This window comes from Muscardinus avellanarius, assembly GCF_963383645.1.
Source record: "Muscardinus avellanarius genome assembly, chromosome: 2".
Classification (NCBI taxonomy): domain Eukaryota; kingdom Metazoa; phylum Chordata; class Mammalia; order Rodentia; family Gliridae; genus Muscardinus; species Muscardinus avellanarius.
In genome coordinates, this window is record NC_137787.1 from 118,433,525 (window position 1) to 118,451,887 (window position 18,363).

At 41.5% G+C, this 18,363-nt stretch overlaps 1 protein-coding gene across 1 annotated transcript in view; it reads left to right on the forward strand.

The window, feature by feature from the left end:
- Nucleotides 1-18,363, forward strand: part of RNF17 (ring finger protein 17) — a gene marked incomplete at both ends in the record, with an annotated part of 162,217 nt that overhangs the window by 118,118 nt on the left and 25,736 nt on the right. The window contains 4 exons of the mRNA XM_080689412.1: nucleotides 507-670; nucleotides 6,424-6,543; nucleotides 11,242-11,322; nucleotides 17,693-17,818. Coding sequence (XP_080545538.1) covers nucleotides 507-670; nucleotides 6,424-6,543; nucleotides 11,242-11,322; nucleotides 17,693-17,818 — 491 coding nt within the window. The remainder of the gene's footprint in view (nucleotides 1-506; nucleotides 671-6,423; nucleotides 6,544-11,241; nucleotides 11,323-17,692; nucleotides 17,819-18,363) is intronic.

An 18,363-nucleotide genomic window follows, 5' to 3' on the forward strand; every position in this document is an offset into this window, starting at 1 on the left:
CAAGTATTACAAGTGTGTACCACCACACTTGGTGGTGTGTTTAGAGGTTTTTTTTTTATGACATTTATACTCTCAAAATATCACCAGAGGTGAGAATAACATTTATATACTATTAGTATGTTTTAAAGCATATAAAAGGTACTGGTCAAATTAGATTTTTACAAAAAATCTGTTATGAACCTTTTTTTTTATTTTTTTCATTTATTTATTTTTGGTTTTTTTTTGTGTGTGTGGCAGGGGTACTGGGGATTGAACCCAGTAGCGTTCTACTCTCTGAGCTACACCCCAGGCCTATTTTATTTTTTATTTGGAAACAGGGTCTTGTTAAGTTGCTGAGGGTCTCACTAAGCTTGTGAGGCTGGCTGCTATCCTGTGATCCTCCTGTCTCAGCCTTTATTTCTTATATCACCTAAGTTATGAAGTTATTGATATTGTTGATGACTTTTTATTTACAAAGCTTTAGCAATTTTTTTCTAAATGTCTTCTATTTTTAATAATTTTTTCAGAATTTGAACTAGTGAAAATGATGGATGAAATTCAGAGCAATTTAAAATGCCTTGGACTTTTGGAACCTTATTTCTGGAAAAGGGGAGAACCCTGTGCAGTGAGAGGATCTGATACTGTGTGGTATCGAGGCAAAGTAATGGAAGTTGTAGGCGGCACTGTCAGGGTGAGTTGGATATTCTTTTGTGACTATTCAGCCTAAATGCTGTATCATTCAGTGCTCTTTTGAATCTGATCACATGAAAATTTGATTAAAACACCTTTTGATGAGTTCAGGAATGTAGTAATGTGGGAGTATCAGATACATTACACTTTTACTTGTAGTAAGAATTTTTCTTTTTTTTTTCTTTTCTTTTTCTTTTTTTTTTTCTTTTTTTTTTTTTTTTTGTCCATGTATGTAGTACTGGGAATTGAACCAGGGACATTTTACCTTTAAACTACACTTCCAGCCTATTATTTTTATTTTTATATGCGTGTTTGTGTTTTATTTGGGATGGAACCTAGGAGCATTCTACCTCTGAGCTATACCCCACCCCATATTTTATTCACTTATTTTGAATCCATGTCTCACTGAGTTACAGAGGGCCTCACTAAATTGCTGAGACTAGCCATGAACCTCCTGTTTCAGCCTCCCAAGTGGGAGGCATGCTCCAACCACACCCAGCTAAGAATTTTTCTTTTTACTTTTACATATATTTAGTAACAAAAAAACTAGTTGCAGGTAGAAATTTAACTAGTATTTTAATGTATGAACTACATAATAAGTAGCCCTGTGTGCATACAGAGTATTAAATAGTTTATTTCTAATATGTTAGCTATTTCCTTAGCAAATTTGTTTCTGAACTAACCTTTTCAAGGTAAGGGCTGATTTAGCTTTCTAAAATAGCGAGGTAGCTGGGAATAGTGGTGCATGCTTGTAATCCCAGTATTTGGGAGACTAAGAAAGAGGGATCCATAGGTTCTAGGACAGCCTCAACAAGTAATGAGACTCTTCAACCTAGGAAAACCCATTTTAAAGCAATAAAATAGGATTAGGGGATATAACTCAGAGGTAGAATACCCCTAGGCTTAATCCCCACTACCACAAAAATTAAAATACTAAAGTAGCACTGAGCTATATACCCTAGTGCTATTTTATTTTTATTTTAAAACAGAGTCTAGCCGAGTATGGTAGCACATGTTTGTAATCCCAGTATTTGGGAGGCTGAGACAGGAGGATCACAGGTTTAAGGAAAGCCTCAGCTACTAAGTGAGGCCCTCCTCAATTTAGCAGGATCCTGTTTAAAAATAAAGAATAAAAAATAGGTCTGGGGGTGTAGCTCAGAGGTAGAAGGCTCCTGGGTTCAAACTTTAGTCACACACACACACACAGAAATACTTCTTTACACCTAGGATAATTATGAGTACATTATAAAATATGAGTGTAGATATGTACAAAAACTGAAAAACAAAGTGTTACATAATTACTGGGTATCACCAAACAAAACATAATTTCTAAGTAGAAACGAAAAACTTTTCTTCTTACCCCAAATAAAATTAATTTTTTTTTTTTTTTTTTTTTTTTTTTTTTTTTTTTTGCGGTACTTAGAATAGAACCCAGGGAGGGGCATTGTATCTCCAACCTACACCTCCAGCCCGATTTTTTAGTCTTTTTTATTTTTGAAACAGGATCTCATTGAGTTGCAAAGGGCCTCAAAGTAGCTGAGGCTGTTGGTAAAACGCAATCCTCTGGTCTCTGCCTCCCAAATGCTGGGATTACAAGTGTGCACCACCACTCCCAGCTAAAACTAAAAATCTAAAGTGTGAGATATCTTTCTCAATTTAATTGCTTTACTTGGTAAATACAATGTAAATGGAGATTTTTTCACCAATTATTTTATACATTCATTTTTAATGCATGCAGCTGTTTATAAAGAAGTTTGTTATTTATTTATTTATTTATTTATTTATTTATTTATTTATTTATTTATTTATTTATTTATGGTGGTCCTGGGGTTCCTGGAAGCCCTTCTACCTCCGGACTACACTCCCAGACCTATTTTATATTTTGAAACAGCGTCTCGTAAGCCAGTGCGGCTGGCTTCGAACCTGCACCATCCTCCTGTCTCCGCTTCCCAAGCACGGGGATTACAAGCGCGCGCCACCATGCCCGGCTGAAGTTTTTATTTTTTAATTTTATGTGTTGTTATTATTTTTTTGGTGGTGGTACTGGGGGTGGAACCCAGGGGCTTTTCTACCTCTGGGCTATACTCCCAGACCTATTTTATACTTTGGAAACAGGATCTCACTAAGTTGCTGAGAACCTCACTAAGTAGCTGAGGCTGGCTTTGAACCTGTGTGATCCTCCTGTCTCAGCCTCCCAAGCACTAGGATTACAAGTGTGCGCCACCACGCCTAGCTGATGTTTTTAATTTTTTTACTTTTGTTTTGAAACAGTGTCTAGGTAGGTTGCTGAGAGTCTGGCCAAGTTGCCAACACTTTCCTAGAACCTGTAGCCCTCCTGTCTCAGCCTTCCAAGTACTAAGATTGCAGGTGCGTGCTACCACGCTTGGCTAAGTATTCCCATTTTAATAAAAAAAATTGAAGTGTATATTCAGTGACCTACTAAGGTCACCATGCCAGTGAGTAGTGATACTGGAGACCACATTGAGGTATCAGATTCCTAAACTTGTAAGTCTTGTGCTTTTTCTTTTTTTCTTTTTTTTTTCGGTACTGAGGAACCAAGGGACATTCTACTTCCAAGCTACACCCCAACTCTGTTTTTTATTTACTTTGAAACAGGGTCTCACTGAGTTGCAAAGGACCTCACTAAGTAGTAGCGGAGGCTGTCTGCCTACCGCGATCCTCCTGTTTCAACTCCCAAATGCTGGGATTACAAGAGTGCGCCACCACACCCTGTTAGTCTTGTGCTTTTTCTTCTAGACTACAAATGTGTAATGGTTTTAGTGCATATAAAGTGGTTTTAAAATTTGGATAAGTAGCTGGGCATGGTTGTGCATGCTTGTCATCCCAGCATTTGGGAGGCTGATCTCAGTTTGCAGACAGCCTCAGCTACTTAGTGACGCCTTTTCCAACTCAGACCCCGTTTCAAAATAAAGAATAAAAAATAGGTCTAGGGGTGTAGATTGGAGGTAGAATTCCCCTGCTTCCACCCCCAGTACCACAAAAAAATAGGGGCTTGGCTTGGGGATATGGCTCAGAGGTAGGATGCCCCTGGGTTCCATCTCCAGTACAACAAAAGAAAATCTATTTTTTTGATAAGTACTTAAACTACAGGATACCTATAGATTTATGTGCTTATGTGCAGGTGGGCCACTTTTCACATTCATTCAGATTATTCACATAACCCTTACTCTTTTCTTTACTACAAAAGTGAACTGAAATTCAGTTTTCATCAGGTTTCACACTTCATGAGCTTTATATACATGGGATACAAATAAATAAGATTGTGATTTTTAAAAAGATTCCAGCCAGACATGATATATATGGTGTGTGTATATATATATATATATATATATATATATATATATATATATATTCTCATGCTGTCAAACTATCTCAGAGTATTTTAATTTATTTAAAAGTATTCTGAAGCTGGCTGGGTGTGGTGGCTCAGCTACTTAGTGAGGTCATTTGCAACTCAATGAGACCCTGTTTCAAAATAAATAATAATAAAAAAAATAGGCCTGGGGGTGTAGCTCGAAGGTAGAATGCTCCATCCTCAGGACCGCAAAAAAAAAAAAAAAGTATTCTGAGGTTAAACATGGCATGATGGTGCACGCTTGTAATCCCAGGACTTGGGAGGCTGAGACAGGAAATTGAGGATTTGTTGTCAACCTCCATTATTTATTGAGGCCTTTCACAATGTAGTGAGACCCTGTTTCAAAATAAAGAATAAAAAGTAGGGCTGAAGGTGTAGCTCAGAGGTAGAATGCCCCTGGATTCAATCCCCAGTACTGACAAAAAAAGTATTCTGAGCCTGGCATGGTGGCACATCCCTGCAATCCCAGTACTTGTATTGCAGGCTTGAGGACAGCTTCAACAAGAAATGAGATTCTCAGCAAACTAGCAAGACTCTGCTTCAAAATAAAAATAAAAAATATAGTTGCAGAATAGCTTGGAGATAGAATACCTCTGGGCTCAATCCTCAGCACCACAAAAAAATAAAAGTATTTTGAAGCCATATCTGGTAATCCTAGTACTTGGGAGGCTGAGACATGAGATGTGCAGATTGGTGGTCAATCAACAATCAGCAATGTAGGGAGATTTTCGGTATCCTAGTGAGACCCACTTTCAAAACAAAAAGTAAAAAGCTTGGAGGTGCAGCTGAGATGTAGAATGTCCCCAGTATCACAAAAAAGTAAAAAAAAAAAAAAAAAAAAAAAATTAAGTATTTTTAAAGCCGGGCGTGGTGGTGGATGCTTGTAATCCCAGCATTTGAGAAGCTGAGACCAGAGGATCACAGTTCGTGGACAGCCTCAGCTACTTAGTGAGGCCCCCACATCTTACTGAGACCCTGTTTCAAAAAATAAAGAATAAAAAATATGGCATAGGGTGTACCTTGGAGGTCAAACGCCCCTGGATTCCATCCCCAGACCCCCCCTCCCCCCCCCACACACAGTATTTTTATCTGGGCATGGTGGTGTACACCTGAAGTCCCAGTACTTGGGAGGATGGGACAGGATGATCAAAAGTTTAAGACCAGCCTCAGCAACTTAGCAAGGTCTTGTTTCAAAGTAAAAAGTAATGGCTTGGGTAAAGATGGAGGTAGAATGCCCCTGGGTTCGATTCACAGTACAAAAAACACTATTTTGATAGTTTAATCCTATTTTTCCCCTATGGCCATTTTACATTTCAAGAGTGTGTGTTTGTGTGTGTGTGTGTGTGTGTGTGTGTGTGTGTGTGTGTGTGTGTGTGTGAGAGAGAGAGAGAGAGAGAGAGAGAGAGAGAGAGAAAGAGAAACGAACGAACCCAGGGGCATTCTACCTCTGAGTTGCACCCCTCAGCCCTATTTTTATTCTTTATTTTGAAGCAGGGTCTCACTAAATTGCAGAAGGCTTCACTCAGTTGCTGAGGCTGGCCTTGAACCTGTGATCCTCTTGTCTCAGCCTCCTAGGTACTGAGATTACAAGCATGTACCACCATGCCTGGTTTCTGTGTGTGTGTGTGTGTGTGTGTGTGTGTGTGTGTGTGTGTGTGTGTGTTGGGGTGGGGGTTATTGGGAATTAAACCCAGGGGTATTCTGCCTTTGAGCTATACTCTCAGTCCTATTTTATATTTTATTTTGAAACAGGTTCTCACTAAGTTGCTGAGGCTATCCTCAAATCTGCAATCTTCTTGTTTCTACCTTCCAAGTACTGGTATTAAAGATGTGTGCTACCATGCCTGGCCTTTTTTTTTTTTTTTGGTGGGGAGTACTGAGGATTGAACCCAGAGGCATTCTACTTCCAAGCTATACTCCCAGCCTTATTTATTTATTTACTTGTTTATTTTGAAATAGGATTTTGCTATGTTACTGAGAGTTTCTCTATGTTGCTGAATCTGCCTTTAAACCTGTGATTCTCTTATCTCAGCTTCCCAAGTTGGAAGTTATCATACTTGGTTAGTTATCTTTCTAAGATGTGTATTTGTTAACTGTTAATACTAGGAAATCCCTCTGTCCTCTAGCTTTTTTTTTTTTTTTTTTTTTTTTTTTTTTTTTTTTGGTGGTACTGGGGTTCCTGGAAGCCCTTCTACATCTGGGCTACACTCCAGACCTATTTTTATATTTTTATTTGGAAACAGGGTCTCTTAAGCCAGCAAGGCTGGCTCTGAACCAGAGAGATCCTCCTGTCTCCACCTCACAAGCGTACGCCATCACGCCCGGCCCTCTAGCTTTAATAATAAATTTAATTATAAATTTTATTTTGCCCGTTTCAGGTACAATATTTGGATCATGGATTCACAGAGAAGATTCCACAGTGTCATCTCTACCCTATTTTGCTGTATCCTGATACACCCCAGTTTTGTATACCTTGTCAGCTCTATCATACCATACCAGTGAGTATAGTGATTTGTGGAACAGTTAACTTAGATATTCTTATTAATATTTTTGAAATTAGAATATAAAATTAAGCCATGCATGGTGGTGCATGACTATAATCCCAGTACTTAGGAGGCTGAGACAGGAAGATCAAAGGTTCACAGATAGCCTCAGCAAGTAGGTTTCTCTTCAACCTAGTAAGACCCTGTTTTTTTTCTTTCTTTTACTTCTCTCTCTCTCTCTCCCTCTCTCCCTCTCTCTCCTCTCTCACCTCTCTCCTCTTTGGTGGTACTAGGGGTGGAAGAGGCTTTCTACCTCTGGACTATACTCCCAGACCTATTTTTTATATAATATTTGGAAACAGGGTCTCACTAAGTTGCTGAGAGCCTCACTAAGTAGCTGAGGCTGGCTTCAAACCTGTGTCATCCTTCTGTCTCAGCCTCCCAAGCGCTGGGATTACAAGCATGTGCCACCACGCCCGGCTTTCTTGTGTGTGTGTGTGTGTGTGTGTGTGTGTGTGTGTGTGTGTGTGTGTGTGTGGAGGGTACTGGAGATGGAATCCAGGGGCATTCTAACTCTGAGCTACACTCTCAGCTCAATTTTACTCTTTTATTTTGAAATAGGGTCTCATTAAGTTTCAGAGGGCCTCACTAAGTTAATGAAGCTGGCTGTAAACCTGCGATCCTCTTGTCTCCCAGGTACTGGGATTACAAGTGTGCACCACCATGCCTGGCTGAGACCCAGCTCAGAAATAGCTCTAGGGGTGTAGCTCAGAGGTTGTATAGCCCCTGGGTTCAATCCCCAGTACCACACACACATATACAAAAGAATGTAAAATTAAATAAATTATCTTTCAGTTGCAGTACTGAGGATGGAACCCAGGGGCATTCTACCTCTGAACTATACCCCCAACTCTATTTTTTAGTCTCTTTATATTTATTTATTTATTTATTTATTTATTTATTTATTTATTTTTGTCAGGTTTGGGGATGGAACCCAGGGGTGTTTGACCTCCGAGCTGCACCCCCTCCCCTATTTTTTATTTTTTATTTTGGTGGTACTGGGGTTTCTGGAAACCCTTATACCTCCAGGCTACACTCCCAGACCTATTTTTATACTTTTTTTTTTTTTTTTAAACAGGGTCTCTTAAGCCAGCAAGGCTGGCTTCGAACCTGCACGATCCTCCTGTCTCTGCCTCCCAAGTGCAGGGATTACAAGCATGCACCACCATGCCTGGCTTTTATTATTCTGAAACAGGGTCTCACTAAGTTGCAGACGGCCTCACAAAGTAGCTGAGGCTGTCTGCGAACCGCAGTCCTCCAGTCTTAGCCTCCTGAATGCTGGGATTACAAGGGTGCACCACCACTCCTGGCTTCTTTATTTTTTGAAACAGGATCTCACTGAGTTGCAAAGGATCCCACTAAGTAGCTGAGGCTGTCCATGAACCATGATCCTCCAGTCTCTGATTACATGCATGCGCCACCACGCCTGGCTTTTTTTTTTCAGTTTTAAATGTGATGTTTTGTTTTTGCTTTTGTTTTTTGGTGGTACTGGGGTTCCTGGAAACCCTTCTACCTCCGGGATACACTCCCAGACCTATTTTATATTTTTATTTGGAAACAGGGTCTCTTAAGCCAGCGAGGCTGGCTTCGAACCTGCGTGATCCTCCTGTCTTCACCTCCCAAGTGCAGGGATTACAAGTGTGCACCACCACGCTGGGCCTGATGTTTTGTTTTTAATGTAAATTTGTTTTGTTTTGTTTGCTTGTTTGTTTTGCTGTACTGGGCGAGGAACCCAGGGGCATTCTACCTCTGCGACAACTCCAGCCCTATTTTTTATTCTTTTTTTTTTTTTTTGGTGGTACTGGGGTTCCTGGAAGCCCTTCTACCTCCGGGCTACACTCCCACGAGCTACACTCCCAGACCTATTTTTCACTTTTTTATGTGGAAACAGGGTCTCTTAAGCCAGCTGAGGCGGGCTTTGATCTTCCTGTCTCCGCCTCCCAAGCGCAGGGATTACAAGTTTGCGCCACCACACCCGGCCCTTTTTTATTCTTTATTTTGAAACAGGGTCTCACTGGGTTGCAAGGGGCCTCACTAGGTAGCTGAGGCTGTCAGAGAACCACGATCCTCCTGTCTCAGCTTCCCAAATGCTGGGATTACAAGCACGCGCCACTGTGCCCAGCTGTAAATTTATTTTTTTAAAGCATAAAATGTTGCCAGGGATAGTGATGCATGCCTATCCTAGTAGAGATATCCCAGTAGAGATTCCTATTATGCTTGTAATCCCAGTACTTAGGAGTCTGTGATAGGAGGTTTATAGGTTTGCAGCTAGCCCCCAATCATTTAGAGACCCTCCACAACTTAGTGAGATCCTGGATTTTTTTTTTTTTTTCAATACTGAGGAAGGAACCTAGGGGCATTCTACCTCGAGGTATACCCTCAGCCCTTTTTTTATTTTTTATTTTGAAACAGGGTCTCATGAAGTTTCAGAAGTCCTCACTAAATAGCTGAGGCTGGCCAGTCCTCCTCTCTCAGCCTCCCAGGCACTGGGATTACAAGCATGTATCACCATGCCCAGCTCTTTATCTTTTCATATGTGTGTGTGGGGGGGGGGGCTGTTTTAAAGAAGGTTGAACTCAAAGGCATTCTACCTCTGAGCTACACCTCTAGCCCCATTTTATTTTATTTTTTATTTATTTTTGTGGTGCTGGGGATGAAACCCAAGAGCATTTACCTCCAAGCTGCATCCCCAGCCCTATCCTTTACTTTGAAACAGGGTCTCAGTGAGTTGCAGAGATCCTCACTAAGTAGCTGAGGCAGGCCGCAAACCATGATCCTCCTGTCTCAACAGCCTCCCAAATGCTGGGATTACAAGTGTATGCCACCCGCTCAGCTCCTCGCCCCATTTTATTTCATTTGTTTGTGTATTTACTTATTTATTTATTTGGTGCTGAGGATTGTACCCAGGGACATTCTATCTCTAAGCTACATCCTCAACCCTAATTAAAAAAAAAAAATTTTTTTTGCAGTACTGGGGATAGATTCCAGGGGTGTTGTACCTCTGAGCTATACCCCCAGCCCTATTTTTTAGTCTTTTTGTTTTTGAAACAGAATCTTACTGAGTTGAGAAGGGCCTGCTATGTAGTTTTTTTTTGTTTGTTTTGTTTTGTTTTGTTTTTTTGAGGCTGCCCACGAACCATGATCCTCTGGTCTCAACCTCCCAAATGCTGGGACTAAAAGCATGCACCATCACGCCTGGCTCTATTTTATTTTTTTTATTTTGAAATAGGGTCTTGCTACCTGGGCATAGGTGGCGCATACTTATAATCTCAGCATTTGCCTGAGCTACTTAGTGAGGCCCTCTACAACTTAGTGAGACCCTGTTTCAAAATAAAAAATAAAAAATTAGGGCAAGAGGTATCGCTTGGAGGAAAAATGCCCCCGAGTTCCATACACACACACACACACACACACACACACACACACACACACACACTCTCTCTCTCTCTCTCTCTCTCCCTCCCTCCCTCCCTCCCTCCCTCCCTCCCTCCCTCCCTCTCTCCCTCTCTCTCATATAATCCCAGCATTTAGGAGGTTGAGACCTGAGGATTGCAGTTGGCTAACAGCCTCAGCTAGTGAGGACTTTTACAACCCATTGAGACCATGTTTCAAAATAAAGAATAAAGGCCGGGCGTGGTGGTGCACGCTTGTAATCCCCGCGCTTAGGAGTCGGAGACCGGAGGATCACACAGGTTTGAAGCCAGCCTCGCTGCCTTAAGAGACCCTGTTTCTAAATAAAAATACAAAAATAGGTCTGGGAGTGTAGCCTGGAGGTAGAAGGGTTTCCAGGAACCCTAATACCACCAAAAAATAAAAAATAAAAATAAAGAAAGAATAAAAAGTAGGGCTAGGGGTGTTGCTCAGAGGTAGAACCCCTCTGGGTTCCATCCCCAGTACTGCAAGAAAAAAAAAAAATAGGATCTTGCTAAGTTGCAGATAACCTCACAAAGTTGCTAATACTGGCCTCGAACCTGTAATGCTCCCATCTCAGCCTCCCAAGTATGGAGATTACAAGTGTGTGGCACCATACCCAGCTCCCATTTTATTTTTTATTTTGAAACAGTATCTCACTAAATTGCAGAGGGCTTAAGTTGCTGGGGATGGCTATGAACCTGTGATCCTCCTGTCTCAGCCTTTCAAGCCCTGTTTCAAAATAAAATAAAATAGGGCTGGAGGTATAGCCCAGAGGTAGAATATCCCTGAGTTCAGTTCTCATTACCACACATACACACAAATATGTCTTAGGCTGAGACAAGAAGATTGCAGTTCGTGGCTAGACTCAGCTACTTAGGTCCACCAGACTCAGCTACTTAGGCCCTCTGCAATTTAGTGAGACCCTGTTTCAAAATAAAGAATAAAAAATAGGGGTAGGGGTGTACCTCAGAGGTAGAATGCCCCTGAGTTCCATCTCTAGTACTGCAAAAAATGGAAAGAAAAAAACATGTCTTAAGTGCTCTAGGAAGAAGCTCTGTCAAGTTATTAATTTCTAATATCATTTTAGTCATATACCCGAGGTGTTCTCTGAAAAGAACTTGCGTGCTCTGTATTGCTATCTAATATTTGCTAATGGTGACCCCTCCTTCCCATCTTCATTTGCCCCTTCCCCTCCCTTCCTTTTGTGAGTGTGAAGGAATCCATTTGTTGATCCCACAGGTGGGAAGTGCCTGGCAGCCAGATGCAATTGAGCTCCTTCAGGAACTCCTTTCCAAGAGAGAGGTGGATGTTCACATTATGGTAATCTGTCTTTAAAATACATATAGTTTGTTCAAATTATCTGCTATAAAACGTTATATATTTTACATAGAAAATTTATAAAGCATATTTTATATAAAGCAGTATTTTTATTATAACCTGTGTTACATGTGTTTGAATATGAATATAAACTACTCATGAGCCAGACATGGTGGCACACACTTGTAATCTCAGTACTTGGGAGGCTGAGACAGTAGAATCGCAAGTTCATGGCCAGCCTCAGTTACTTAGTGAAAGGCCCTCTGCAACTTAGTGACACCCCCTCTGCAACTTAGTGAGACCCTGTTTTAAAATAAAGAATGAAAAGACAGGAGGATCGCAAGTTCACAGCCAGCCTCAGCTACTTAGTGAGAAGCCCTCGGCAACTTAGTGAGATCCCCTCTGCAGCTTAGTGAGACCCTGTTTTAAAATAAAGAATGAAGAGCCAGGCTTGGTGGCGTATGCTTGTAATCCCAGCATTTGGGAGGCTGACTGGAGGATCGTGGTTCATGGACAGCCTCAGCTACTTAGGCCCTCTGCAACTTAGTGAGATCCCGTTTCAGAATAAAGAATAAAAAATAGGGCAGGGGATGTAGCTTGGTGGTCGAATGCCCTTGGGTTCCATCCCCAGATCTGCAAAAATATAATAATAATAATAATAATAATAATAATAATAATAATAATAATAATAATAATAGGAGGAGGAGGAGGAGGAGGAGGAGGAGGAGGAGGAGGAGGAGGAGGAAGAAAATGAAGAAGCTGGGCATGGTGGTGCACTCTTATAATCCCAGCACTTGGGAGGCTGAAACAGGAGGATCCCACAGGTTCGAAGCCAGCCTCAGCTACTGAGTGAGGCTTTCAGAAACTTAGTGAGACCCTGTTTCCAAATAAAATATAAAATAAAATCTGAGTATAGCCCAGAGGTAGAAAGCCCCTGGGTTCCACCCCCAGTATCACAAAAAAACAAAAAAAGAAAGAAAAGAAAAGAAAGAATAAAAATAGGGTTGGGGGTGTAGAGTGCCCCTCTTTAAAAAAACAAAACAAAACTGCTGAGCGTAGTGGTGCATGCTTGTAATCCCCATGAAGGTCCGAAGCCAGCCTTGCTGGCTTAAGAGACCCTGTTTCCAAATAAAAATATAAAATAGGTCTGGGAGTGTAGCCCGGAGGTAGAAGGGTTTCCAGGAACCCCAGTACCACACACACACAAAAAAAAAAACACAAAAAAAAATCCTCATGAACATTAAAGATGGTACCACTTTGACATGTTTTGGATTTTTTTGGGGGGGAAGAGGGGGAGAGGGTTCCAGCACTAGGGATTGAACCCAGTGGCATTCTACTCCTGAGCTATATCCCAGCCCTTTTTTATGTTTTATTTTGAGACAATATCCAAGTTGCCTAGGCTATCCTTAAATTTGCAATCCTCCAGCCTCAGCCTCCTGAGTTGTGGGGATTACAGACATGTGCTACTGAATCTGACTAAATTAGCCTAATTCTGAAAAGTATATAACCATTAAAGTCAGAAATTTTAAGAATTCCTTATTAATAGCTTACTTTTTTTTTTTTTCTGCGGGTCTGGGGATGGAACCCAGGGGCATTCAACCTCTGAGCTACAGCCCATGCCCTATTTTTTATTATTTATTTTGAAACCGGGTCTCACTGAGTTGCAGAGGACCTCACTAAGTAGCTGAGGCTGTCCGCGAACCGCCATCCTCCGGTCTCAACCTCCCGAATGCTGGGATTACGCCTAGCTTTATTTTGATACAGGAAGCAGTATGACATTGTTGGAGGTATTTATAAATACATGCAGCAAATTTCAGGTTGCTGCCATGTCTGCAGCTCTCATGTAAGGTGCAGGTAATAATTCCAAGAGAGCCTGTCACTGAAAATTCCTGTCTTCAGAAAGCTTCTCTAGTTAGCAAACAAAACAAAACAAAACAAAAAAGGCATAACCCTACTAAACACACCACAGAGCAACAGGTTGAGAGCCAGGATGGGAAAGACAAGTACAGTGAGGAATTCAGAGGCAGTGAGACCGTGGTTTCCCTTCAAGAAAGAGTGGCAGAGTCCCTTCCCTAACAGTAGGATGGGCTGCTCACAGGCACAGGGGCCACTCTAAGAAAGTCTGACAGTAGCATCCCAGGAGCAGAGCCAGGAGAGAGTGTTCAGGAGAGTGAGATGGGTTCTGGGTCCTAGCAGAGGACTTAGAATAAGAAAAGAGTAGGTAGAATTTTTTTCTTCATATTTAAAATGATAAGACCTAAAAAAGACCTGCAGATCCACTTAAATAAGAAAGCAACTTATGTTAGGTGCTCTTAAAGTTCGTAACAGGTAGCGGTAGCCGGGCGTGGTGGCGCATGCTTGTAATCCCCGGTGGCACATGCTTGTAATCCCCGCGCTTGGGAGACAGAGACAGGAGGATCACACAGGTTGGAAGCCAGCCTTGCTGGTTTAAGAGACCCTGTTTCAAAAAAAAAAATTATACACACACACACACACACACACACACACACACGTATGTATATGTATGTCTGGGAGTGTAACCCAAGGTAGAAGGGTTCCATCCCCAGTACTACCAAAAAAAAAATGTTTATAACAGGTAGCTAAAGCTAGGTATAAATTGAAATTTTTTTTTTTTTTTTTGTACTGAGGATTGAACTCGGGCATTCTACCATCAAGCTACACCCCCAGCTCTATTTTATTTTATTTATTTATTTATTTAATTTTTATTTTTATTTTTTGCGGGTCTGGGGATGAACCCAGGGGAATTCTACCTTCTAGTTAAACTCCCTGCCCTATTTTTTTATTCTTTATTTTGAAACTGGGTCTCACTGAGTTGCAGAGGACCTCACTAAGTAGCGGAGGCTGTCCAAAAACCACGCTCCTCTGGTCTCAGCCTCCTGAATGCTGGGATTACAAGCGTATTACCACCACACCCGGCCCTATTTTATTTTTATTTTGAAACAGGATCTCACTAGGTTGATGAGAGTCTCACTACTTGCCAAGGCTGTCTTTGAAGCTGTCCTTGAACCTTCTGTCTCGGTCTTCCAAGTACTGGGATTACAGGTGGTTGTACCACCATGCCTGGCTCCAGACTGAATTTTTTTAGTTGGCCAAAGTAACTTTGTTTGCTGCTTAGCCTAACATAGAAGAACCATTTAAGCTGAGTGTGGTGGTGCACGCTTGTAATTTCAGTACTTGGGAGGCTAAGGAGGATCACAGGTTCTCCGCCAGCCTCAGCTACTTAATGAGGCCCTACGCAACTTAGTGAGGCCTGTTTCAAAATAAAGAATAAAATAGGGCTGGGGTATAGCTTGGAGGTAGAATGCCCCTGGGTTCAATCCCCAATACTGCAAAAAAAAAAAAAAAAAAAATTGTAGCATAGCAGAGGTTGCTGAGTTTCTTAGACCCTTGAGTACATGTGCCCCATTCCTGCTTGAGACACTTGGGCCACATGTTCCCTGTCATTTACACTGAGATACTGCCTTGGTCCTGCAGTGGCAGCAGCACAGAACAGTCAGAAGTGCCTGCCTTCCTGCCACTTCCATTCTAGTGGTAGGGACCAAAAAAAAGATAAAAACAGGGTAGTTTTTATCTTTTAAAAAAAAGATTAGGTAGTGAGAAGTGCTTGGAATAAAAGCAGAGAACGAAGGAGACGGGGTAGGAGGAGAGAGCTCCATGTTAAACATAGAAGTGAGGTACCATTTGAGTCAAAACCTGAAAATAAGCCAGACATGGTAGCATACACCTTTAATTCCAGTATTTGGGAGACTGAAACAGGAGAATCACAGTTTCAAGGTCAGCCTCAGTAACTTAGACCCTCTTTCAAAACAAAACATTTGAGCTGGGGCGTGGTGACGCAGGCTTGTAATCCCAGCATTCCAGAGGGAGACTGAGACAGGAGGATGGGGTTCGCAGACAGCCTCAGCTACGTAGGCCCTCTGCCACTCAGTGAGACCCGGTTTCAAAATAAAGAATAAAAAATAGGGTAGGGGGTGTAGCTCGGAGGTCTAATGCCCCTGGGTTCCATTCCCCAGACCCACAAATAAAATAAAATAAAATAAGGCGGGCATGGTGGCTCATGCTTGTAATCCCAGCATTCAGGAGGCTGAGACCGGAGGATCACGGTTCGTGGACAGCCTCAGCTACTTAGGCCCTCTGCCACTTAGTGAGACCTGTTTTAAAATAAAAGAATAAAAAATAGGTTTGGGGGTGTAGCTCGGAGGTCAAATGACCCTGGATTCCATCCCCAAACCCGCAAAAAAAAAAAAAAAAAAATATATATATATATATATATATATATATATATATATCAAGCCAGGCGTGGTAGCGCATGCTTGCTATCCCAGCATTTGGGAGGCTGACGCAGGAGGATTGAAGTTCAAGGACAGCCTCAGCTACTTAGTGAGGCCCTTGGCAACTCAGTGAGACCCTGTTTTAAAATAAAAAAAAATAGGGCTGGGAGTGTAGCTCAGAAGTAGAATGTCCCTGGGTTCCATCCCCAGGACCAAAATAAGAAAAAAAAAATACAAAAAAAAAACAAAAAAAAATTAAAAACAACACATGGTTATGGTTTCAGTACTTGGGAGGCTGAGACAGGAGGATTGCAGGTTTGCAGCCAGCCTCAGCTACTTCTTAATAAGGCCCTCCTGGGTTTAATCCCTGATACCACACACACACGCACACACACAAATCCTGAAAATGGTGCCAGATGTGGTGGGAGGCTGAGACAGGATTGCAGGTTTGAGGCCAGCCTCAGCAACCTAGAAAAACCCTTTCTTTTTTTCTTTCTTTCTTTCTCTGGTACTGTGGATTTAACTCAGTGGCATTCTACCTCCGAAATATACCCCCAGCCCTACTCTTTTTGTGTTTGTGTGTGGTGCTGGGGATTGAACCCAGGGACATTCTACCTCCAAGATACAATACACCCCCAGCCCAATTTTTTATTCTTTATTTTTAAACAGTGTCTCATTAAGTTGTTGAGGGCCTCACTAAATAGCTGAGGCTGGCCTCAAACCGTGATCCTCCTGTCTCAGCCTGACAAGTACTGGGATTATAAGCATGCACCCCCATGCCCACCTTAATTTTTATTTTGAAGCCAAGTCTCACTAGGTTGAATGAGAGTCTCACTACTTGCTAAGGCTATACTTGAACCTGCAATCCTCCAGTCAGCCTCCCAAATACTACTGGGATTACAAATTTGAACCATGATGCCTGGCTTAAAACTCTGTTTCAAAAACTAAAAAAAACTGGGCATGGTGGTGCACACTTGTAACCTCATTACTTGGGAGGCTGAGATAGGAGGATCACACGTTCTTGGCCAGCTTCAACTACTTAGTGAGGCCCTCCACAACTTAGTGAGACTGTGTTTCAAAATAAAGAATAAAAAAATAAGGCTGGGGTGTATCTTGGAGGTAGAATACCCCTGAGTTTGATTCCCAGTTCTGCAAAAAATAAAATATAAAATAAAAAATATAAACAAGCTGGGTGTGATAGTGCACACTTGTAATCCTAGTACATGAGAGGCTGAGACAGGAGGATTGCAGCAGGATCTCGGCCAGCCTCAGCTACTTAATGAGGCCCTGTTTCAAAAATAAAGAATAAAAAATAGGGCTGGGGGTGTAGCTTGGAGATAGAATTCTTCTGGGTTCAATCCCCAGTACCGCAATCAATAAATAAATAAATAAAATTAAAAATTAAAAAGAGCCAGATGTGGTGGCATATGCCAGCCAGTCCTGGTACTTGGGAGGCTGAGATAGGATGACCATAGGTTCAGGAACAGCCTCAGCAAGCAGTGAGAGTCTCTTTCAACCCAGCTAGACCTTATTTCAAAATAAAATAATAAAAATAGGGTCGGGGGTGTAGCTTAGCAATAAGACTCCCTCTTGAGTTCAATCACCAGTACCACAATAAGTAAATAAATATTTTAAAAGACTAGGGGTGCCGTGCATGATGGCGCATGCTTGTAATCCCAGCATTTGGGAGGCTGAGACAGGAGGATCACGGTTCGAGGACAACCTCAACTACTTAGACCCTCTGCAACTCATTGAGACCCTGTTTCCAAATACAAAATAGGGCTGAGAGTATAGCTTGGAGGTAGAATGCCTCTGGGTTCCATCTTCAGTAACACACACACACACACACACACACACAGATGATGTAAATACTCTACTGTATGGACATACAAATATATTTGACATAAATTACTGCTTCATAACCTGTCAGATTACCAGGAAGAAATTCTATGAAATGAACCACTCGTCAAACTGTTATATTGGTATTGTCAAAAGTCTAACTTGATATTTGCTGACTGTATAAGTTTATATATCAAATAGACTATTTATAGCTATAGTCTTCTTTATTTGAACTTAAATAGGAATTGCCTGAAAATCCATGGGGGAAGCTATCTATTCATCTCTATTTTGATGGGATGTCACTCTCCTACTTTATGGCACATCATAAATATTGCACTTTTGAACATTGTGAGGAAATATTTAAAGAAGTAAGTACCTTTTCTATAAAAATCTGTACTATATAAAAATTATTCTGGTTAAAATTTCACATTTTATCTCATGTCTTAACTACATATCTGATCTATTAAGAGTTTGAAGCTGAGCTGGGTGTGGTAGTGTATACTTTTAATCCTAGTATTTGGGAGGTGGAGACAGGAAGATCCTGGGTTTGAGGACAGTCTCAGCAAGTAGGGAGACTGGGAGACTCTAATCAACCTAATTAAGACTGTTTCGAAATAAAAATAAAATAAGAGCTTATGCATGGCTTAGAGGTAGAATGACCCTGGGTTCCATCCCCAGTAGAAAAAAAAAGTCTGAAACTGTGTAAGTTCTTTGTTGAGAAAGCGATGCACTGTGTTACCTTTTGTGTGTGTGTGTTGGGGGGGGGGGGACCTTCATTTACATTAAGATTCCATTAAACTGGATGTGGTGGCTCACACTTGTAATCCCAGCTTTCTGGAGGCTGAGACAGGAGGATCACAATTTGCAGACAGCCTCAGGTACTTAGGTACTCTGCAACTCAGACCCTGTTTCC